The sequence below is a fragment of the Artibeus jamaicensis genome, unplaced genomic scaffold, assembly GCF_021234435.1.
Source record: "Artibeus jamaicensis isolate MK-2021 breed Jamaican fruit bat unplaced genomic scaffold, CSHL_Jam_final contig_76, whole genome shotgun sequence".
Taxonomy (NCBI): Eukaryota; Metazoa; Chordata; class Mammalia; order Chiroptera; family Phyllostomidae; genus Artibeus; species Artibeus jamaicensis.
In genome coordinates this window covers 3,752,439-3,777,304 of record NW_026521954.1, presented here as the reverse complement: position 1 = coordinate 3,777,304, position 24,866 = coordinate 3,752,439, and the positions used below count along the sequence as shown (strand labels likewise).

The 24,866-nt window shown below is 40.0% G+C and overlaps 2 protein-coding genes across 13 annotated transcripts in view; both read right to left on the bottom strand.

The window, feature by feature from the left end:
* The window catches only part of UGDH (UDP-glucose 6-dehydrogenase), a 34,164-nt gene extending 24,197 nt beyond the window's left edge, over positions 1-9,967 (bottom strand). The window contains exons 1-2 of the mRNA XM_037138019.2: positions 9,786-9,967; positions 1,876-2,044 (exon numbers count right to left, since the gene is read on the bottom strand). Coding sequence (XP_036993914.2) covers positions 1,876-2,037 — 162 coding nt within the window. The 5' untranslated portion in view covers positions 2,038-2,044; positions 9,786-9,967. The remainder of the gene's footprint in view (positions 1-1,875; positions 2,045-9,785) is intronic.
* Positions 9,968-16,428: 6,461 nt separating this feature from the next.
* The window catches only part of SMIM14 (small integral membrane protein 14), a 66,161-nt gene continuing 57,723 nt past the window's right edge, over positions 16,429-24,866 (bottom strand). For all 12 annotated transcript variants that reach the window (XM_053672331.1, XM_053672332.1, XM_053672333.1 and 9 more), the window contains 2 exons: positions 22,236-22,378; positions 16,429-19,579 (listed from right to left, as the gene is read on the bottom strand). In XM_053672331.1, coding sequence (XP_053528306.1) covers positions 19,547-19,579; positions 22,236-22,378 — 176 coding nt within the window. In that variant the 3' untranslated portion in view covers positions 16,429-19,546. The remainder of the gene's footprint in view (positions 19,580-22,235; positions 22,379-24,866) is intronic.

Sequence of the window (24,866 nt, the reverse complement as noted above, 5' to 3'; positions counted from 1 at the left end):
TGTGCCCAGGAAAAAGAAATAAAGGCCTGTCACGGTGGAGGACGTGGCTTTTTCTCCCCTTGAGAGGAAAGCTATGTCATCTCTTTTCCTCCATAGGACTCAGTAGTCCGTGTGAATTTCTCGTGCCTCATTCACAATGTGTCGGACCCCACAAGCCGGGGTCCACATCAGCTCAACCCAAGAAAAATGGCATCTATGGGCAGTGTGAGAAAAGGGACCAGAACAGGGACCCTGAAGACTGTCCCTTTAGCCCCCTCCCTGAAACTACACAACCCAGTCTCTCCCTGTATGACTCCAACCTATTCTGAGCTGCCTTCCCTACGCCATAGCCCAGGATGAGTGACTGCTAATGAGATTTTGTTTGCTAACCCTGTAAGAGGGTGCCTGGGTTTCTAGCAGACTCTCATCTCTCTCTGGTTGATGGAATTTCCATCAATTTTCACAGCCAGATGTTATTTGGGCTCCTCCTCCTGGCTCTGGTGCTCTGGGCTGGGAAGTCCAGAGTGGAGTTCAGACCCTTTGCCCCTCTGGGGGAACTCTGCTGGTGAGCTTTCCCCCCAGATTCTCAACCACCACATGTGAGTGTAGGGCCAGCCCTTTTCACATCTTTACCCTTCCCACCAATCTTCATGTAGCTTCCTCTGTAAATAATTTGTCATAAGACTCACGTTCAGCTGGTCTTCAGTTGGTTGTTCTATAATTTAGTTGTAATTCACTGTACTTTGAACCTGGGAAAAGGTCTGTGTAGCTTCTACCTGCTCTACCACAATCCTGGATCTACCACAACACACTGTTTTAAATGTAAAGCACTGAAGTCTTAGGAAGAAGAATTTCAGATATGAAAATAATGGAAATAGTAATACCAATAAAAAGAATCTGATTGATTAAAAACCTGGCCAGGGGACATGCCCAGACAACTGATTTTTTCTTTTTTCCAAAATAAAATGTCTAATTCTGATATATTACAGATAATATATACTTTTTTTCTAGTTCAGGATACCCATATTTTTTTAAAAGATTTTATTTATTTATTTTCAGAGGAACAAGAAGGGAAAAAGAAAGAGAGGGAGAGCAATATCGATATGTATTGGTTGCCTTTTGCACACCCACATTGGGGACCTGGCCCACAACCCAGGCATGTGCCCTGACTGGGAATCAAACCAGCAGCCCTTTGGTTGACAGGCCCACGTTCAATCCACTGAGCTATGCCAGCCAGGGCTAATATATATAGACCTTGTATATATAATAGAAAATACCATAACATTTTTAAATGTTTCTTTTTTAGGCTTCAAAAGCATAGTATCATGAATGCATTTTACAGTGAAATAATAAAAAAATAGAACTAAGCTTAATAAAATAGGTACAAGAGTATTTTCCTAACTATGCACTCCCTAAATTCACAGAAATTTTGAAATTCTAATTAAACAAATTTGTGTTACTAAACACTAAATATGAAAGTAGCCTTTTATCCATCCTAGGTTTACCTGATGTAAGTACAATAATTCAAAAAATATAACAGGCTTACATATCTTAATATTATAAACAACCACAATTTTATTTTTACAGAATACCACTTTTTAATTTTACTGTTATAACATGGTAACCATACTAACTGACAGAATTTAAAGAGAAGAGAAAAAATTACCCATAATCTCACTGCACTAATACAACCATTAATAATATTCTAACATACTTCTTTCTAGTCATTTTCCCTGGTCATACTTGACATCATTGTAATTATAATGTCCATAACACTGTGTATCTAAATTTTTTCATTTAATTCCTTATCCGTTGCAGTCATAGATTTTTAGAATAGTAAATTAATTCACAAAAAGAGTAAGAAAACAAAGAGCATAAGAACAAAGTGTGGTTTACCTCATATATAGGAAGCGAAGGAGAGTTCCACGCATTGATTCTTGATTCATTGACATCAACAACCGTCACCCTGATCTCGGGGCACATCTGAGCTATGACACTACACGTGGGTCCTCCAACATAGCCCGCACCGATACAACAGATCTTCTTAATTTTGAACATGATTGTACTAGAAGGGAAACAGTAAGACTGTTCTATTGACAACAGAAAATTTAAAATCACATTGCTCTTCCATCACACTTTTTAAGAACTGTCAAGGTGGCATGTTTGGAAAGATTTCCTACTCATTAAGATTCACATTCATTAAGAATTATGAAAATAGTGGTTAAAAAAAAACCATTCCATTTGGATGACCAAACCTGTTCTTGGATGCACTAATATGAAGCATATGGAAAAAATTACAATAACAGCTGTTACTGGAGAAGAACCACAAAGATTATAATAACCCAATATTTAGAACGTCAAGAAGAAAAATAAAACCTTACTTACACCTCTAATACACTAGGACAACTTTGATTGCTGAGAGAAAGTTCAAGGGTGAAATACCAGTGCAATTCTTGCTTAAATAAATGCTGGTGTACAAAGGTCAGCCTTGAAAGAGGTTTAGACTAACACAGCAGATATTAAGATTACTTCTATAGTCCAGAATTGACCTCCTAGATTATATTCCCTACCTAATTTGGCTTCAGCAGTTTACTTTTAGGCAATTGACAATGTTCTTAAACTCAACTTCAAATTTAATCAGAAACCATGAGATGGTTAGAAGAAAGTAATTTCTATCATTACCAAAGCTATTACACAGATTTTGATAGGTTTTCAAATACCATTAGGTAAACTAATTCACACTAATCAAAATTACAAAGGACTGATTTATACATAAAAATGTCAATTTATTCATTATAATGAGAACAAAAACTGTTGAAGTGGTCAAATTCTTAGATGTCTAAGGTCTCTGCCAAGACCTTAGACATCATGTAATTCAAGGATTCCAAAGAAAAGGAAAATGGTAATCAAGAAATTAAGAAAATGGTAAAAAAGAAATTAAGAATTTGTTAGCATATTCCTACATAGATTAGAGAAGGCTGATCTGGAAGGTTGATTTTTGATTTAATTAAAAGTATTCCAAATACTGGAAAATGTCTCCACTGTAATAGCAAAATTCCATTCTACTGTATTCATCAGTCTCTTATGAGCTTACTTACCAAAGTTAACATCTAAAGCCTCATTAATTATGGGCTCATGGGGGAGAAGAAACCTACTTTCAAGACGTGTAAGGCTGAAGATCAAGTCCTAAACTATAATGAATCTGAAGAACTACTAGACTATAATACCCTTACTGGACAGCTCGCCAATTTCTCTAATTAAAGCTAATAAATCCAGAATACCTAAAAAGTGAAATCTCAAAGCATTTTTGGACCAGAGGATTTGGGGAGGTTACCACACACCTAAGAGGTTAATAAGGCAGTCTGTGCCCTCAATCTCAAACAAAACAGCAGATTCTGCTAACATTCTTTTTTTTTTTTTTGAGTTTTTAAAAAAATTTTATTTAGTTATTTTTCAAGTACAGTTTTTTTGTCTATTTCTCCCATCCCAGCCCCACCCCCCGCATGCTAACATTCTTTTTTTTTAATATAATTTTTTTATTGATTATGCCATTACATTTGCTCTATTCCCCCCTCCCTTCCCCTCCACCCTGCATACCCCTCCCCCACCATTTCCCCCTTTAGTTCATGAACATGTGTCTCAATTTCTTTAGATTCTGTATTTCCCCCTACTATTCTTACCCTCCCCCTATGTATTTTCTATCTACTATCTATGCTACTTATTTTCTGTACCTTCTCCCCCTTCCTCCCACTCCCCCTATTGCTAACCCCCTCCCTGAGATCTTCATTTCTATGGTTCTGCTCCTGATCTAGCTATCCTCTTAGTTTGCTTTTGTTTTAGGTGTGGTTCTTAATAACTGTGAGTTTGCTGTCCTTTCACTGTTCGTCTTTTTTATCTTCTTTTTCTTAGGTAAGTCCCTTTAACATTTCATATAATAAGGGTTTGGTGATGATGAACTCCTTGAATTTGGTCTTATCTGAGAAGCACTTTATCTGTCCTTCCATTCTAAATGAAAGTTTTGCTGGATAGAGCAATCTTGGATGTAGGTCTTTGGATTTCATAACTTGGAATACCTCTTTCCAGCCCCTTCTTGCCTGTAAGGTCTCTTTTGAGAAATCAGCTGACAGTCTGATGGGAACTCCTTTGTAGGTGACTGTCCCCTTAGCTCTTGCTGCTTCTAAGATTCTCTCCTTCATTTTAATCTTGGCTAATGTAATTATGATGTGCCTTGGTGTGTTCCTTCTTGAGTCCAACTTCTTTGGGACTCTCTGAGCTTCCTGGATTTTCTCAGAAGTCTATTTCCTTTGCCATCTTGGGGAAATTCTCCTTTATTATTTGTTCAAATAAGTTTTCAACTGGTGGTTGTGCCTTTCCCCCCTTCTGGTACCCCATAATTCGGATGTTGGAACGTTTAAAGATGTCCTGGAGGTTCCTAATCTTCTCCTCATTTTTCTGAATTCTTATTTCTTCATTCCTTTCTGTTTGACCATTTTTTTTCTTCTTTCTGGTTCTCTCCCCTTGATTTGAGTCCCAATTTTCTTTCCCATTACTATTGGAATCTTTTGTATCCCCATTCATTTCAATTAATTTAGCTTCCATATGTTTCTCTAATTTGTGGCTAAAGTCAACCAGTTCTGTAAGGATCTTTATAACCAGTGTTTTGAACTGTGCATCTGAAAGACTGGCTATTTCTTCATCGCTTAGATCTATCGGTTCTGGGGCTCTGAGTTGTCCTAGAGCCATTTTTGGTCTGTTCGCGCCTGTTAAGTGAGCGGAGCGAAGCTTAGTTGTTTACCAGGACGGGGCGACCCAGGTCGCTGGTTTGTGACGCTGTGTGTGGGGGCGGGGTCAGAGAGGGGAGCAATGGCGGTCCCCTCCGCTAGCCCAGCGTTTCCAGTCACTCCGCACGCATGGGGTTTATCCGATCGGTATTGCGCTGGCTTCCCTTCTCACTGGCTTCTCCGCACGTAAATGCGCGCGACTGAGCGACCCACCGCGCCCCTTCTTTGTGCGCTCCGGCAGCCAGCTCGCTCGCAATCGTGCCCTCGGTTCCCTGCGCAAAACCGCGCACCGCCCGGGAATTTTTTCTTGCTAACCTGCTCCGCTGCTGGCCTGGCTCCTCGTACCGGTCCAGCCGAGTATCTAGTTGTCCTTTGGACTCCGTATTGTCGATTTTCCGTGTGGCTTGGTTGTGACTGCTGTTAAAAATAGTTGTTCTTAGATTTGGTTGTGCACAGAGGCGAGGTGGACCCTCCACCTACTTCTCCATCTTGGCGGAAGTCCCCTAACATTCTTATAATAAACATGGATTAAGCTCTTCCTGCAAGTTAACTGTGACCTCTGAAAATGGTTCACTATTCACTTGACCCAGAACACTCCATAAAATTATGCAAATCAAGAAGTTCAAATCTTCATGTTCACTTCAAGAACACATGTGAAACTGCCCAGGCCATAAGGGTATGCATATCAAAAAAGTCACCAAGTATCTGAGGATGTCACTTACAGAAGCAATGTGTGCCAGTCTGTTGTTACAATTGTGGAGCTGGTAGGTGTACCCAGGCCAAACAGTGGGGCTGCACACAGGGTCAGTTGCCCAAAAAGAGTGCTGAATCCTTGCTGCACATGCTTAAAAATGCAGAGAGTAATGCTGAACTTAAGGGTTTAGATGTTGATACTTTGGTCATTGAACACATCCGGGTGAACAACGCTCCCAAGACATGGTGCAGAACTAACGGAGCTCATGGGCGGACTAACCCGCACTGAGCTCTCCCTGCCTCACTGTGATGCTCCTTATTGAAAAAGAGCAGATTGTTCCTAAACCAGAAGAGGAGGGTGCACAGAAAAAAAGATATCCCAGCAGAAAGTGAAGAAACAAAAACTTACAGTCAGGGAGTAAATTCAGCATTAAATAAATGGTAATTAAAAGTAAAAAATAATAATTTTTAAAAAATGGAATGAATGTGTACACGAGGCAACTTGGGCTCAAGAAGTTCGTAGTTTAATATGGTGCTCCCAGGCTAACAGTCCTTATCTGCTTCTGTTCACCTCAACACCTAGAACGCCAGGCTCTCAAATATATTAATTGAATGAATGAGAAACTTTCCATAAGGGCCTATCTTTTCATTTTTATTTTTAAATATATTTTATTGATTATGGTATTACAGTTGTCCCATTTTGTCCTCCCCTTTATTACCCCTTCCCTGCACCACCCCTCCCACCATCATTTCATCCACCCTTAGCTCATGTCCATGGACCATACATAGAAGTTCTGACTTCTCCATTTCCCATATATTTCTTAACCTCCCCCTGTCTATTTTGTACCTATCATTTATGTTTCTTACTCCCTGTACCTTTTCCCCCATTCTTCCCCTCGCCACTGATAACTCTCCATGTGATCTCCATTTCTGTGAATCTGTTCCTGCTCTAGTTGTTTCTTAGATCATTTTTGTTTTCTTAGGTTTGGTTGTTGATAGTTGTGACTTTGTCATTTTACTGTTCATATTTTTTATTTCCTTCTTTTTCTTAGCTAAGTCCCTTTAACATTTCATATAATAAAGGCTTGGTGATGATGAACTCCTTTAACTTAACCTTATCTGGGAAGCACTTTATCTGCCCTTCCATTCTAAATGATAACTTTGCTGGATAGTGTAATCTTGGAGGTAGGTCCTTGACTTTCATGATTTCAAATACTTCTTTCTATCCTCTTCTTGCCTGCAAGATTTCTTTTGAGAAATCAGCTGACAGTCTTACGGGAACTCCTTTGTAGGCAATTGTCTTCTTTTCTCTTGCTGCTTTTAAGATTTTCTCCTTGTCTTTCATCTTCATCTCGTATAATGTAATTATGATGTGCCTTGGTGTGTGCTCCCTTGGGTCCAACTTCTTTGGGACTCTCTGAGGTTCCTGGACTTCCTGGAAGTCTATTTCCTTCATCAGATTGGGGACATTCTCCTTCATTATTTTTGTTCAAATAATTTTTCAATTTCTTGCTCTTCCTCTTCTCCTTCTGGCACCCCTATGACTCAGATGTTGGAACCTTTGAAGTTGTCCCAGATGTCCTAAGCCTCTCATTTTTTTTTAAATTCTTCTTTCTTCATTCTGTTCTGGTTGAATGTTTATTTCTTCTTTCTGGTCCAAATCATTGATTTCAGTCCCAGTTTCCTTCCCTTCACTGTTGGTTGCCTGTACATTTTCCTTTATCACTCTGCACAACCTAACGTCTTCCTCTATTTTGTGACCATACTCAACCATTTCTGTGAGCATCCTGATTACCAGTATTTTGAACTCTGCATCTGATAGGTTGGCTCTCCATCGCTTAGTACTATTATTGGAGCTTTGATCTATTCTTTCATTTGGACCACTTTTCTTTATTTTTAGTCTCAGTAGGCCTGTTACATAGTAAGGCATGGAGCCTTAGGTATTCACCAGGGTGGGGCAACCCACCTCGGGCTGCATTTTGGCGCTGTATGCTGGGGAGAGGTCCAAAAGTAAACATTGCCACTTGCTCAGCTCTGGGCTTTCAGTCACTCCCCTTGCCACCCACAAGCAAATTGGCCACTTCTGGTGCTGATTCCACAGGGGGTGGGCTTGTGTATGTTCTAGAACCCTGTGGCTTTCTCCAGCAAACTCTCCTGTGAGGCTGGGAGTTTCTTCTGCCACCACTATCCCTAAAGGTTTTTACAGCCTGTCTACCAGCCTCCACCTCACCCACCCAGTCCACCAGCCCCAGCCTTGCTGCGCATCCTCTCTGCCCCATTGCCTGTCTCCATCCTTCCTTCCAGTCTGAATGAATGTTGTTTTTTTTTTTAACTCCTTGGTTGTCAGACTTCCATCAAATTCAATTTTCTGGCAGCTCTGGTTGGTTTTTTTAAATTTGTTGTTGCCCTTTTTGTTGTGGGAGGGGGCAAAGTATATCTACCTACTCCTCCAACTTGGCCAGAAGGCTTATAATCCCTCTATGTTTTTTAAAGGAAGACTATTCGATCTTTAGCTCAGATGGCTGATCATAGTATTTTTGCACAGATTGCCCAGAATCCTATCGTCTTCTCTAGGTAGAACTTTGGCATGTGTTTCCAGTTACTTCTTATCCACCTGATAGCCAGGCTGTATTCAGCTTGCCTTACAAATAACAGCTGAGCAAATTGTTGATAGCAGGTGAACCTGTACTGTAGAACCTACATACAGGATCCAGCAAAAGTAATGCCTGCTTGAATGTGGCTGCTAGGGTAATAATATGAGTGTAATAATTTATAGTTTAATTTGAACATTTCACCCAAAATGTCATATGATGTGCTTAAGTGTAATAGTGTTTATTTTACAGAATTACATGCTTATGACTTTGTAATTCCACATTCTATTCTATTTTTATGTACCCTCTGATGCTCTGTACTGTGCTGTTAGGGAAATGGGGATGTTTGCTTTCTAAGTCAGTTTAAAATGAGTTTTTACCTCCACATTTTAGGAAAGTCACAACAAACCAGGCCATTCCAAAACTACTCTTCATTTAAGAGTTTATAAATTGAGACCAAAATTTCTACCTAGACTATGTGGGTAACTGCAATCTAAACTAAATATAATTCCTTCACTTCCATCCTCCATCAGTACACTCTGCAGTAGCTAAAGCAAAGGATTAACTATAGCTGGATATATCAATTTCACAAACCATCTTAGTCATTTTCAAAAATTACATACTAACAGATGCCTAACCCCCCAAAAATACTTAGTCTGTGACAGAATGTTAACATTGTGTCTAAAGGGTATCATACAAAGCTGTGGAAATAGCAAGAGGAAGGATGGAATATGCTCCTATAGTTATAGGAAGATCTTATGTTAGAGGAAGACGTGCAGCAACGGGAAGGGAAATGTGATCCTTTCAATCAGGGTTGTCTACCACTTACCTTGAACTAGATGCTGGGTGCTAACAAGCACAACTCAGAGCAGACAGTAATCTCTTTCATTTCCAGGACCCCCCTGAAGAAACAGACCAGACTACTGTTCTCTATTTCTTACGGAATTTGAAGAAACTCAAAGACTCACTGTGTCTTCGAGGGCAGTCAATGGACAGCCATTCCTCTGTGTAACCATAAAAAGCTCCCTACCAGTGAATCCCTCTTTTCTATATATATTCTATATAGTATTCTCAACACTACTCAATTATCTTCCTATGTAAGAGGTATCATTTATCGAGATCTCATACACACAGGATCTCCTAAAAAGCACCCAAAAAACGCCTTCCCTGAGGTGAAATAAAGCAATTATATGGTGTGTTGGCCAACAACGCATTCCAGTACAGGCCATACATAATGTCCTCGGATTTCGCCCTCAAATCAAAAGGGCTTTCTGGCTTTGTTTTCTCACTAGTTTCTTAAGAAGGGCAGCCAATGAAGCGAGGAAAGCAGCAGCCCCCAGGTGAGAAGACTTTACACAAACAAAAGACTATGACTGAGACCAAAATGGGGTCCCTATGCAGAGGACCGCTTCCTTCGGTGGACGTTAGGCTTTTTTGAAGAGCAGGGGAAATCTCATGTGCTTCAAGTCAGAAAGTGAGGAAAAGCAGAAAGATGCAGCTGGAAGACTCGTGAGTCTGGAATAAAAATCCCAAGGTACACCATCCCCAGGCGGCAGTCCCAAACACAGATTCCCGCCAGAGCCTAGAAGAAGACACGGGGATCGTTAAGACTGGAAGCCTGCGAATGAGCGCAAGGAGCAACCTGGAGCAGCGTGAACACCCCAGCTCCGCTCCCTCCACACACCGCCAGGACCCTGAGCATCCCGACTGGCGGCCGGGCCTGCCGGGGAAAGACGCTTACCCACTTCCAAGCTTCCGTTCCTATTCCGAGGGCTCCGACGGCTCCTCCCTTAGTGCCCCACAGCTACCACTCCTCCAGATTCCCTCTCACCGTACCCAGAGTCCCGGGCCAGTATTTAAGGCCTTCGGCGGGAGAAGGAGGAGACTTCATCCCCCTTACTACGCCCAGCTCCTGCCGCCGCTCTGTGCCAGGGCCCCGCCCCTATTTCCAGCAGCGTCCTAGGGGCGGGACGGGGCCAGCACAGCACGAATGGACAGGCCACGCCCCTAGCCGAGCCTGGGCGAATCCACTCTGGCCAGATCAGCGGCCCCGCCCCTGCCCCGAGACACGCAGAAGAGAGCTGCGTGCGCAGCTGGTCCGCTTTAGGCTGTGGGGTTGGGTCCCGGGCCTGTCACAACTGCTGCAGTCAGAGACTTTGGACTTACCCTTAGGCCCTACTTCCCTCCCTATACCCTGTTCCTGGGTAAGGGACCGCGCTGAGGTGCTGCCGCGTAGGCTCCAGGTCAGCCATACTCAGAGGATGCGGGGATACTGGTCCGGCCGCGGCCCCAGGGGACCGGAAGGTCCTGGCCCCTACTCCCGTTCTCCCCAGCACCCGGGAGGCTGGCCCTTTAGAGTCTGTCCCGCTAGACTCTACGGATCTGAATTGGCCGGCGACTTACTTCCCTCCCACGCGCGCCAGGCCCGTGGGTCCGCCGCACCCCACGGGCTTGCGGCCTAACATTGAGTCAGACCCCGTCCCACCCGCGGCTTCTGGGAAGGAGGTGCCTTACGTCTGGAGGATGCTGAGTCTTTACGTGAGTGGACCAGTTAGGGGCCCCGCCTGATCTCTGGAGAAGCGGGACACCCACGCCCTCAGAGATATTTTCCGGAGATGATGCTCCTTCCAAATTCAGGATCTGGGGTGTCTGCGTGATATGTAGTAGACTATGCAACATGTACGAGAGAAGGTAGTATTAACATCTGGAGTCTGCCCACTTCTAATATGGAGGGCAGTTGTTTCTCTTTTCCCACCCCAAGATCATTTAAGCTGCAAATAAAGCAGTCATTTGGTTTCCCTCATTAAATTAAGAATTACATCAGACGACCTGACTTGTACTTAAAAGTATTTTTAAATATGTCATGGGGAAAGTGATGAATTTATAAAGACACTTTAAAATACCACATAGATGATGGTTTTCTTCGATCATGATGATGAACTTCAAAAAGCTGATGAATGTTGACTACATACAATAATTTGCTGTGAATTTTAGAAAGTGTGATAGTATATGTAGGTGTTGTACATTTTATGCAGTTAAGTTCATTCCTCCATCAAATATTTAGTGTTAGACATTATCTTAGAGACCACATATGCAAAATGAATCAAGACAATTGGGTCTTCTTCCAAGCTCACAGGCCAGGAGGAGAAATGAACACATACATAGTTGCAATGTATCTAACTAACACTATAATAGAGGTATCATTTTGAACTTGGCATATACATAGGTTTAAGTTACCTATTACAATTGGGCTTATAATAAAAAACCACTTTTATTCTCACCCTTTAAAAATATTTTTCTACCTATAATTCACATTCTTTGTATTTTGATAATAATCATAATCTTCACAACAGTAAGGTCTCAGGAGTCAAGTCAGAATGGCAGTTATTAGCTACAGTGGACCTTTAGATCTAGGATGGCCAATACCAAAATGCACTAACAATTTTTGAGACCCTTTCAAGGGATCCAGGAGGTCAAAACATCTTCATGGTAAAACTAATGTTACTTGTTTTATTCCCTCTCATTTTGTCACAGATGTACAGCAGAATTTCCCAGAGACTTGTTGACATTGTAACAGATTGAATGCAGATTTTTATATTTCCAAAATGTCAAGCAATACCAATCTTCTTATAGATTTTTTATTTGGGGCTACAGTAATTTTAATTAGAATGTGTGTTATTTAGCCCTGGTTGGTATGGCTCAGTGGGTTGAGTGCTAGCCTACGAACCAAAGGGTTGCTGGTTCAATTCCCACTCAGGGCACTGCCTGGGTTACAGGCCAGGTTCCCAGTAGGGGGTGCATGAGAGGCAACCACACATTGATGTTTCTCTCCTTTTCTCCCTCCCTCTAAAAATAAATAAAATCTCTTTTAAAAATGTGTTATTTATGTTAATATTTAATAGATTAGTCACTTTTAAGGAATTCATGTAGTTTTCATAATTTACCAATTTTCATTTCTAATAGGGTAAATACCAATAGATATAAACGTGAAAAAACTTTGGGAGTCTTCAAATTTTAGATGTGTAAAGCAGTCCTTTGAATAAAGTGTGAGAACTTGATGTTTCTCTGGTGGTGTGTCAGTCTGTGAGGCAAGAAAATTAAGTGGGAAGTTCAAACAGGCAGGATTCTATGTCTCCTGCATCTCTCCCTTCTCCAAATCAGAGCAGTTCTACTGTTACCTGCTTAATATGTCGATTTGTATGTAGGGTTTCAATTTGTAAAGTTTCCTCTTATAATTTAAAACCATTCATTATCTCCTGAGTGTTAACTACATGATAGTATTGTGCTAGTCACTAGGAATTGTGAATAAAGAATGATATACAGTTCCTGCCCTCCTAAATTTTACTCTGTGGGGAAATATCAATCACACAGATAAATGTAAAATTGCATAGTCCTAATGAAAATACACAATAGGAGTATTTAACACAGGTCAGGAACACTTCCTCAAGTTGTAGTAATTGAGCTCCTAAAGGTAAAACACAAGCATTAACTAGGCACATTCATTTTCATGGGGGGCCACATCAGCCTCACAGTTGCCTTCAAAGGGAAGGGCCTAATGTAACTTTAGGACTGTATATGTGCAACTACTTAATGAGGAGCAAGGAGCTCCGTGCTGCTGCCCAGTAGAGCAAGGTGGAAAGCCGGATTTGGCCCACGAGCCTTGTGTTTGCCACCTGTGAACTAGGGGAAATGAAGAGGGTGGTTAGAGGAATAAAAAGAGTAAATGTGGGGAGAGCAATTCATAGGTAATTCTACCCAGAATTAGAACTAGCATGTCCAAGACAGTAGCCATGGAAATGAAGAGGGGTGAACCAATTTGAGATATAATAGGGTAATAAAAGCAGTAAGACTTTGGTAATGCTGGCCCCCACCCCCTGCCCTTCCCTGCCACACCGTTCTGGATTCTGACAATAATTTGTGAAGATATATTTAAGGGAACCAGTTTCCAGCTCCTTAACTTCTATGGGTCCCCTTCCCAAAAGTGATCTGCCTGAGAACAATCCTTTTTTCAAAAGAAAGGCTTACCTTTCACCCAAACAAAACCTCACTGTATGTATCTATTCCCCAGGGGTAAAATTACCCTGTGTGCCAAACAAAAGGATAAACTGAATTCTAGTTTGGGGGGATATCCCCTGTAGTGATAAACCAAGACAACTCAAATCTATCTTTCCTCATTTTATACTTATTTTTGTTAAAACTGAAATTGAGAGTTAGAAGCAGAAAACATTTTGGCCTATGTTGGAATGTTCTGAATTCCAAACAGAAGATGCCAGATAAATTATGACCTTGATTCTTTTAAAAGCAACTTGAGTATTATGCAATACTACTCAATTTTTTAAGGGATACTGGATAACATTTACAAGATTATTCAGTAAAGTGTAACAGGGTGCAGCCAGGGATCCCCCCTCAAAAAGAGAGATTTGCAGTGGGGTCCAGAACTCGGGGTGTCCAGGAAATATATAGGATATTCTCCCCCCCACAAGTTTGAATGGGGTGGTGGGGGGAGATGGGAAGCATGGAGCAGGGCCACTGAGAGTTGTTTTGCATATCAACAGTTGGCCAGCTTCATACTTGATATGCAAAAGTGTTTATTTTACATCTATAACTGCTGGCTAGCTTCATAGATGTTAAGTAGCTATAGCCATGCTTTAATCCAGGGAGCAAGGAGTGATTTCGACCCATAATGGAACTGGGAGGCACCTCCCCCTGGTTACAGCACCTGCATGATAGCTTGGAGATGGTCCACTCCACACCATGGGGCCACGCCTGTCTGTACTAACTATGGCAGCCCACAAAGGCTGAAAAAACATAGGAGTTCTGCTAGGTAGGTATAGCCAATTGTGGGTAGAGTCGGAAATGGGTTTTCAGAGAAAGATTCATGCTGGGATTTAAACTCAGGCATGATACAGGGTGCAGCCAAGTGGGGGGGGAGGGCAAAAGAAATTTGGAATGGGGTCCAGAACTCAGGGTGTCTAGGAAATATTGGAGAGACATATAAGATGTCCTCACCCCTTCCCCCACAGGTGTGAGTTGGGAGAAGGGACACATGGAGCAGGAACATGCAGGGCTGTTTTGTACAGCCACAGCCTTGCAGCTAATCCATGGCATGGTCATTTAACATACCTATAGCCTTTGGCTGGTCGCTTAGATACGTTAAATAGCTGTGGCCCATGCATGGAGCCATGGGGATGGAAGTCACTGCCCCACAATATGTAACTGGGGGGCAGGTCCCGAGTTACAGTGCCTGCGTGGGAGCTTGGAGATTGGCTCCATGACATGGGGCCCTACCTGCCCAGACTCATGATGGCAGCCTGGTAAAGTTGGAATAATACAAGAATGCTGGCAGGTATAACCGATCGAAGGAGGAGTCAGAAATGGGGGTACAGAGGAAGACTGGCCAGGGATTTAAAGCCAGACATTGCAGCCATTGGAGGGTGAGCCACGAGGCGTCACCAGAGTGGGGCCCCCTGCAGTTTTAGTAGGGGGAACCACCATGCGGCTTTAGCAGAGAACTGCTACTCGGCTTTGGCAAAGTGGTGACCCCACCTTCCCCGGAGCTCTGGTGGAGGAAAGAACCATGTGGTTTTGGAATAAAAAGAGTTAATGTGGGGAGAGCAATTCAGAGGTAATTGCTTTGGTAGAAGAGGACTACACAACTTTGGGGTGCTCCCTTTGGCCACGTGGCCTGGAAAGCAGGAGAGACTTTGCCTGGAAAATGGGTACAAAGAACTCTTGCCAGTAGACCATGAGAAGGTGCCACATGGCTTTGGATTAATTAGAGATCCTGCCTGGACAGTGACACAGCTGACAATGCCAGCAGCCTGAAACACGGACGTTTGCTTCTTTTCCTGAGTTACGGTACCTCCAATTAGGGCAGGGGGATAACGAAGCACTGTGTGCATCTGTGAGTACCCTAAAGACTTTGGTATTTTAAATGAAGACATTAGGTCACTACATTAAGTCTGTATAGCATTAAATAAACATTTCCTTTCCTTTCCACAAATCTCTGGCATTGAAAGATGTCTTTCCTATTGGCAACGGACAATCGAACCCAGTAAAGGGTCCTTTTTTAACAGTATACCGTCCTTGGCCACCTGTGTTCTGTAACAGGTGCAGCAGCCATGTGGGTTGGAACCACACAGCTCAGAAAGCATGGAAAGCAAGATATAGCATCCATGCAGAGCTCTCTCTTAGCAGCTTGGAAAAATGCAGAAGAGACAGTGCAGGAAGGAAAGGAGTAAAAGGGCTCTTGCCGGTGGGCCTTGAGAAGGTGCCACTTGGTCTTGCATTAAGAAGTGGAGATTCCAGAGACACAGCTGATGTGTCTCTGGAACTGCAAGAGACTTGCCAGCCAAGCACGGATCACTGAGAGGAACTGGGAGAAATGAGCTGCAGACTTCTATTTTTTTTTCCTGAGATAAGGTACCCAAAACTAGCCTGCCAGTGCAAAGGAGAAAGAAAAAACTGTGTGTGTTTGTGGGTGTTTAAAGGGACGTTGTAATTTTAAAGAAGACATTGTCATTACTCTATATAACTTTTAAATAAATAGTTCCTTTCCTTTTCACCAAACTCTGGTATTGAAAACAATAATTCCAATTCCATGGCGGTGGACTAAGAATCCACAGTGACAGAGGGACCCCATAGCCCCCAGGTCCATTCTGTAGCATTATCGGTTTACAACTGTGTGACTTAAGTTCTTAAGGTATTGTGACAGTGGCAAATACCTTGGATGTTGTGGAGGGAGAAAATTATCAGCCCAATCTATTCTTCAATGGAGAAACTATAATTTTCTTTTTTTAATTGAATTTATTAGGGGACATTGGTTAATAAAATTATATAGGTTTCAGGGGTACAATTCTGTAATACATCATCTACATATTATGTTGTGTGTTCATCACCCAGTCTATAATTTTCAACATTACTTAGCCCAAGATTTATTTTCTTAAGCCTTGTGTTTTCTGATGCAGCAATGACTAACAGACTCATGCTTGAAGCTTCAGACTGCAGTTTCAAATAGGCTGTTGCTAGTGAAACTGGGAAAGTAAATGGTAACAGTGCAACGTGAGACAAAACAGTAAAATGTAGTCTTTAAGGTTGTTAGATAAAAATGAAGGCTAAGAATCTTAACCCGTCTATGGGGGGTATAGACTCTGACAGTAGAGTTACATCTGTTCTGTATGTTGTAACCACAAAATTATACTTGCTGGATTAATTGTAAAGACACATACAACTATTATATAAATATTTTTCTTATAAATATTCTCTCTTAGGAAAATCTTCAGGGAAGGGTAAAGTGTCTTACAAAGAAGCTGTTTGATAAAGATGTTAACATTTTACTAAGCAAGATACTTGCTTCTCTTCCCAGAAAAGCCAAACAGAAAACATTGAGTGTTACTAACAGTTTCTATTTATTCATTAATAAAAAGTGCATAGTACAAGCCCTTTATCCCAATCCAAGTACTCAGTAAAAGATGACAATAAACCCTGGATGGCACAGACATGATTTGTTTGGCATGATTAACCATTTGAAAACAGCAATTAACATTTAGTATAGCACGTGACCACTTTTCCTTTTAACAAAGTAATCAGACATGATAACAAATACATGATTTTTTCATTCAGAAATATTATGATGTTAAAACTAAACCTACTATTTGAACAACAAAAATTTCACCCATTAACTGTAAACTCCTATTTCTCCTTCAAGTTGTTGTTTTGTATCTTAAACCAAGCTGGTCAAATTTTAGACAGACTTTCATTCAGAGTGATATATTTCCAAGGTTCCTTTGAAAATGTAAGAATTTGGTAATTCCATAAACACTATCACATCACATACCACAAAGACACTAAAAGTAACTACAGAATTGCTGAACTTAATAGTTATTTCAGAAAATCTCCAAGTTGTTTAAAATATGACTTGCTGATCATGGGCTAGTGCCTAGATAGATACATAGTAAAATCTTTTACTATACACAGTTCCAATGTTAACCTTTTCCATATGAAAGGCAAAAAAACCACTATTTTGCATAAAAGAACATTAAATGACTGTAAAACAAAGTAAATTCTTAATAGCATTTGTGGAATGTTTAAGAGCCCATGGTGATTAAAGTGTGAAGATTTATCTTCCTTTTTTTCCCACATTACTTAAAAATGATTGTAGCCATAGTTCAGGTTAATGTTTACAAGTAATGAATAAGAGTGTACTCAGTAAAAAGGCCACAGGTAGAAGCTTACGAAATTAAGAAGAATATAAATTACCAATAAGGTTAACAGGAGTATTTTATATGCAGCTGTACACTATCCTTTTCAGGGCTGCAAAGAAATTTTACAAGCAAAAATAATCCAAACAAACCCAGTATTAAATAATCCACTAAAAACTTGTTATTAGTTAAATAGATGATCCACATAGGAAAAGGTTAATCTTCTAAATGTAATGTCAATTAAATGTGTGTGACAGAAATGAGGAACCAGGAACAGAAATCCGGATTTCCAGGTATCTTTCTAACACTGCACACTGTTTCCCTGTCACAGGCTCGTCTTCCACCAAAGCCAGATCTCAATTACTTGTGAGCGGCTGATTCAGTGAATGTATCAGGATCTCCGCCAGAGACTGCCCTTCTAGCAGTTTAGAGGACAGACTTCGGGATATATGCGCAAGTATTTAAAGTTCAGGGGGCAAGGGCAGAAATAGGAATGTTTACAGGCATTTAGCTCCACCTTATGCCATTCCTACCCTTTCTGCTGTAAGTATCTTAAAAGCTATAGAGCTGGGCAGGCTTCCAGTAGGCCACAGCAAGAGGAAAAACCTTATGGTATTTATTTATCTGGGATTTGATTTACCTGTGTTATAATACCCTGATTAGCACAAATAATTAAGAATAGATTCTATTTTTTTTTCGAGAAGTTGAGCACAAAGCCAAGATGCACAGGAGGAATGCAAGCAGTCGATATGGGATTATATAATGAAATGAAACTCTTACAAGGTTTATGACCCAGAATACAATGATGATAAAGGGGGAAAATATCCTAAGAGCATCACACAACTGTATCAGAGACTCTATTAAGCAGTATAATGATATAGGGAAGTTTATTCAATTTGTACAGGTAATTTCTCAGATGGATACAGTGAAAAGCTAGACAGGGATAGGGGAAAAAAATTCTTATACTGATAGAAAAATATCTTCTAGCCCTCATAAATCATCTGCAATTGCTTGCTAGGAAAAAAATCTATACCACATAGGTTATGTAGACTTTTTAAAATGCCATTTGTATTCATTTGCTTTCAAACTGACCAAAACAATGCAAAATTTCACTTTCTATACAGTTCAGAATTTCACCTACATTGATGCTCCTCCACAACCCAATCCACCTGCTACCAAACAAGAAGGAAACATATAGGGTAAGAAAAAGATCCTTGATTATTTCTCATTTCCCTCCTTTTGGGGTAAACCAAGAATCCATTAAATATTTTTTAAAGTCAGAAGAATAATAATACTCCAATACAAAGCATTTACTTTGAAGTAAATACTCCAATACTTTTCTTCAAAAAAAAAGAGTAAATTAGTAAGTAGCATTCAAAGGTCAGTAAGCAAACAGACCCCCAATCCATAGCTAGCCTTACAAGTTTTAACAGGGAATTACTTAGACAGAAAGGAAGCTTTCTGAGAGGCACCCATTTTAAAAATAAATTACTGATTAAATTATTACTGTATAGATTATACCTAGCAAAGGTAAGAAAAATGAACTCCTTTCGTGAATCTCATAACGCTATTTAGTATACAATGGTTTCAAATATTACATAATGGACTATAAGTCATCCACCATATTTAAATCATTTTTATTTAAAGTTTTCTTAATATTAGACATTTTATGGGAATAAAAACCTTAGTAAACAATTATTTCATTTCTTCTCCTTTTCTGGTCACATAAGCCACTTATAGTGGATGATACAGATTTGGGTGTAACTTGTAAAATATTCCAAAGGTTGCCACAGTCCCAAGAACTGCTGAGCACAAATAAACTACCAAGGTAAGTAGAAATAGTCTGGTTCTAGTTTTCTTTCATACAATTTCAGACAACCCTAAATAACTTTATAAATACGTTATGGAAAAATGAACTTCAAAGCCTATCAAAACTATTTCAAATATTTAAATGCAGAGATCACAAATTCCTTCAATCAGGCCAGAAATCATCACCAAAACTGTGCTCACCATTACAAATAAAATAAGTGGAATGTTTGAGTTTATGATAACCAAAATAACCCATGTAACTTTTTAAAATACAATCATTATCTCAAATATACTGTGAATGGGAATGGTAATAACACAGGAAGCAAAAAAATAAGCTTGCAAGTCAAAATTCTAAAAGCTCATGGAAACAGTACCATCCTATATTGCAGATGGAAAAGAAAGAATAGTTCTAATGGGGTTAAGAGTACTCTGGTCATCTTCGTTCATTTGGTCGTGCAAGGTGTTAACTATTTTCACTTCACATATCACAAAATTAGTCCACAGGAGGGGCTGGTGGATCTTGTCCCTGTATTAGAAAGAAATCATGGAGTTGAATTCTTAAACACCAGTGCAACCAATCTAACGCATATAGTAAGAACTGAGTAGCAATACCCCTACCCTCTCGTCCCAAATCATATCCTTATTTGAACTTTTCATGTTTTTTTCACAAGGGAACACTAGCTTAACGTGGATTCACCAGTGTTTGTCTCATTCTTCCCTGCAGTATGGAAGAAAGGAAAATTGAGTAACAGTGACATATTTTGGATAAAATAGCTCTCCCTAACAGCTCCAGAGGTGATATTTAAAACCAATAAAGGTAGTCTCATCCCTCTTGTTAAGGTGATGGATTGGGAACAGTACGAAGTGAGGCTGGAGACTTGTTTCTCACTGCGGGATGCCAATGAGGACTCGTGTTGCTCCAGATGCTGTTGGCGGCCATCTAGTGGCTACAAGGGGAGCCCATCATGGAATGAAGCTGATGGTGTGGTGAAAGAAACTGTGTCCTTGTTGACTCTGAAACGTTCTGAACAGTGACCCTAGCTCTGGATTTTCTCATGTGTAAACCAATAAGGCACTTATTTAAACCAGGTTGAGTTGATTTTGTTACTTTCAATACAAAGCATCTAAACTGTAAAGGAGAGATCGGCACTTGGAGAATCTTCAGGAAGGTTCCATTTATTGACTCTGACATGGTGTATGAGGCCCTGGTAGAAGGTGATCAATGTTTCTATTTGGAATTAGGCAATATGTTTCTTGCTTATTCTTAGGGCAGTGAAGCCACTATTCCTAATAATGAAATAAGATTCAGGGGATTATAATCTTGCATTTGACACTTTTAATGGCTTCTAAATTAGCTTATTAAATTAAGTTGGATTTCTTTAGCTCTAAACCATAAGGAGATGGCTCTTTGATAGGAAATAAGACTGTATATAGAAAGTAAGAAAAAAGCACTTTATTTAGACAATATACAAGCTGTTTAATGGATAATCTCTTCTCCAAGAAAAAAAATAGCCCTGGCTGGTGTGGCTCAGTGGCCTGTGCACTGGCCTGTGAATCAAAGGGTGGCCAGTTTGAATCCCAGTCAGGGCAGATGCCTGGGTTGCAGGCTAGGTCCCCAGGTGGGGGCATACGAGAGGCAACCAACTGATGTTTCTCTTTTTGAAACATCAAACCAGTTAGGCTTGTAACCAATAGAGGTTTTTCTCTCACATCAATGTTTCTCTCCTACTCTCTTGCCTTCCCTTCTTTCTGAAAATAAAATAAAAATCTAAAAAAAATAAATTTAAGGCCTTTTAATATACTGCTAATGAAGCCTTCTTTCTTAAAGTCAGCATGCTGCATATCTAAGTTCTAAAAACCAAAGCAAGGACAAATTCACATTGCACATTTGCTTTCTCTTACATAAGAATTGTTTAACTGAATCAAATCAACACTTTATACACGTTAAACTTACACAATGTTCTATGCAATCATATGTCAATAAAGCTAAAAAAATAAAAGAATGAAGTACTTTTCCAAAAAAAAAAAAGGAATTGTTTAACTGAACTTCTTTCTTATATTAACAACACAAGATTGAGGGAAAAGCAGTTTTAAGAATTCCACATGGTGAAGGCTGAAGAAGGGAATTAGTGGGATAATCTGGTGTTCAATGAATGAATCCAATGGAATTACTTTTTTTTAAGGAAGTCTTTTATTTGTTTGTTTGTTTGTTTATTTTTAGGGAGAGGGGAAAGGAGGGGAGAAACATCAATGTGTGGTTGCCTCTCATATGGATCCCACAGGGGACCTGGCCCACAACCCAGGCATGTGCCCTGACTGGGAATCAAACTGGTGACCCTTTGGTTTGCAGCCCATGCTCAATCCACTGAGCTACACCAGCCAGGGCTATAGAAATACTTTTAAAGAGACAATATCCAAATGAAATTTTTAAAATTACACACACACATACATATACATATTACATATATATATGCTGGTTCTGAAAATGATGAAAAAGAACCCTTTAATGGAGTTTCTATTAAAGATAGTACCAAAAACTCCATGTTGAGTCACCTCATGGTTTTCATTTAGAAGATGCTAATAATGGCTGTAATGATTATCAAAATTTACCAAAACGGGTGATTTCTACCTCTGCTTTTGCCAACTCAGTTGATTGACAGTGATGGCAGAACTGGGAAAATTAGTTTGGGAGAAATTGATAGGAAAACAGGATTTAGCCGGATAGGCTCAGTGCCTCTAGTACATTTTATAGCTAGGACCAAGGGAAGAAGATGAAATGCAAGTAAAAACATTTGAACTGTAGCTAGTAAGAGAATTTAGGGAGCTGGAAGCATGAGAGGCAAGGGATCAACTGAGAGGTGGACAGAACTGGGGAATACAGACTGAGATTTGAGAAATGTTGCTATAAATTATAAACTGGATCATTTTTTATGTCTCATGGGAGTAGAGACTGGAATTCATTTTAAAATTATTTGAGGGCTACTATGTTTATCTCTGTATGTAAAAGCCACAAACACTAAGCCATTTGGGGTTGCAAAATTTACTAGGATGACATGACAAAGGAAAAACTCACTCCATGAATTAAATCTTCCTTTTTCTAATTCAGGTATTTCTGCCAAAAACAGACTCCTTCCCCTTCCCAGGCCACACCCCACAAAGGGTTCCTATTCCACAGCACTTACATTATGAGGACTGGTTGGCTTTCCAGTTAGATTGGATCCTCTCAGATTAGGAGGTCTCAGTAGAAACAAGATGACTGCAACAACCATCCAGGCCATCATGATCATGGTAATACTGATGCCATTATCACCAGAGGGTCCCGGTACTAAAGGCAAAAGCAAATGTATTTGCAACAAAAACTGTAGCATGATTTTAATATGTTAGATAAATGTAAAAAAATTCGGTTTAAATTTCAACTTCAAAAACTATTAAAGCGAAAAAGTTGTATTACTAGAGATGTACAGTTATGAAGTACAACATTTTCAATTTCCCTTTCCCACTGTGAGAAAATCTAAATAGTAAATGGTATAAAATGATCAAAAGCCAAAGCCTATTAAATGAAGATTTTAATAGTGTTGTTCTTAATATTTTGGGATAACAGAATCCTTTGAGAATTTGATAAAAATTAAGGGGACTCTTAACCATAAGAATCCATGTATATACATTCAACAATTTTGATATAATTGTGGAACATTCATGGACCCACAAAGCCACCAATCCAGAAATAGTGAGGTCTACAGAACGCTGGTTAAAATTACCTGATATACAGTAAAAACGACCTACTTTAGGAGGGAAAAAGAATTTTGCCATTTAATTATAGAAACAGCAAGAAAAAAAAAAGCCTAAGAAAAAAGGAACATCTGAGTTGTACACTATACAGATAAAGACCCCTTTAATGATATTCTCAAACAAGGAGATATTAATTTGGCCATCTTTTTTGCAAAAGGAAGTTGGATTCAGATCCAGATGTTTCAAAGTCTATGCATCTATTAAGAGAAGTCAGTCAGGTATGTGTAGGTAGGTATCAGTTTTTCCCTGCTCTTCGAGCCAGCCATATCTTATTTAACTCAGAATAACAAGTAACTAGCACAGTGCCTATCCCATGGCATGAGCTTAAAAAACTAATAAATGAAACAGATTTTTAAACTAAACTATATTAGAAAACTCAATTGTCAGAAATGAAAATTACGGAAGATTGATTTTCTAAGCATAGTATCTTTAGATGGTTATTAAAATAGGCTATCAAGCCCTGGCTGGTATGGCTCAGTGGATTGATTGAATGCCTTTGAACCAAAGGGTCACTGGTTCGATTCCCAGTCAGGGCACATGCCTTGGTTGTGGGCCAAGTCCCCAGTAGGGGGTGCTCAAGAGGCAACATCAAGTAGTCCAACATTCACCCCATAGAGGTACCAGAAGGAGAAGAGAAAGAGCAAGAAACTGGAAATCTATCTGAAAGAATAATGAAAACTTCCCTAATTTGGTAAAGAAAATAGACATGCAAGTCCAGGAAGCACAAAGAGTCCCAAACACAATGGACACAGAGAGGCCCACTGCAAGACGTATCATAATAAAATGCCAAAGGTTAAAGATAAAGAGATTCTTTGAAGCAAGAGAAAAGTAGTTAGTTACTGGAAGGTTGCTGGGTGGGAGGGGGAGGGGCAGAACAGGTGAAGAGTTGAGGGGATTAAGTACAATAGGTAGTTACAGAATAGCCATGGGGATGTAAAGTACAGTACAGCAAATGGAGTAGCTAAAGAACCTACACATGACCCATGGACATGAACAATGGTGGGGGATTTCCTAAGGGAGTCAAGGGTGCTGAGTGGAGGAAGGCAAAGGGGTAAAAATCAGGACAACTGTAATAGCATAATCAATAAAATATAATAAAAGAAAAACATGCAATACATGACTATTTAGTCTGGGACACTGACCACTTTTCTCTTAGGCGTCAAATTAAAAAATGGCAACAGCCAAAATAACAGCTGTTCAGTGTAAATGAATCAAAATCATACCTAATTTTTTGTCAGATCAGCAAAAAAATACATATTTTGGTGTGCTGAAGATTTTTAGTAATCAGTTTATGTGTGCCATAAGATGAAAAGGTTGGAAATCACTGGTGTACAGTAATTACATTATCCTCAGTACACCTACCCATCTGCAAGCTGATTTACTTAAAAAGACATTAGTGATAGAGCTGGTTTCCATACAATTCTATCTAAAAGGCAGTCTTTCAGAAGAGTGAGCACACTTGTTCTATACTTTTCTAGAGAGCAAAACTGTGGGTATACATCACAGTGAAGTGGAATTTAGCTCAAAATAAAGAACGATGCAACTAGGTGTGTTAACAGATTGCAACTAGATTCTGCAATGACATGAAGTAATGAAATTCCTGTTCATCTCAAATAGGCAACACACCATGGCAAGCCCAATGGGTACTGTGATGCTGTGACAGAATAAGAAATATATATATACCTGGTTTTCATCCTGGTTCCTGGAACAAAGCTCCAAAACCCTTGGAATTCCCTGAGTGACAGGGTCTTTTGTTATTCAGAATAAATGTCTTTCAACCAAACCTGAGTTTATGCTAATCAGGTGACTCTTACAGAGCTTTAAGTTGGGGCTGGTTGCCAGAGTATGACCATGTGATTAAAGGGTTGTAACTTTCAGCTCCATTTCCTGACTTCCAGGGATAGGAGAAGGGCCGGAGATCTAGTTAATCCCCTACAGCCAATGATTTAATCATCCATGCCTACATAATGGAAACTCCAAAAAATGTCTAAATCTCTGGGGATTCAGAGAGTTTCCTAGCTGGT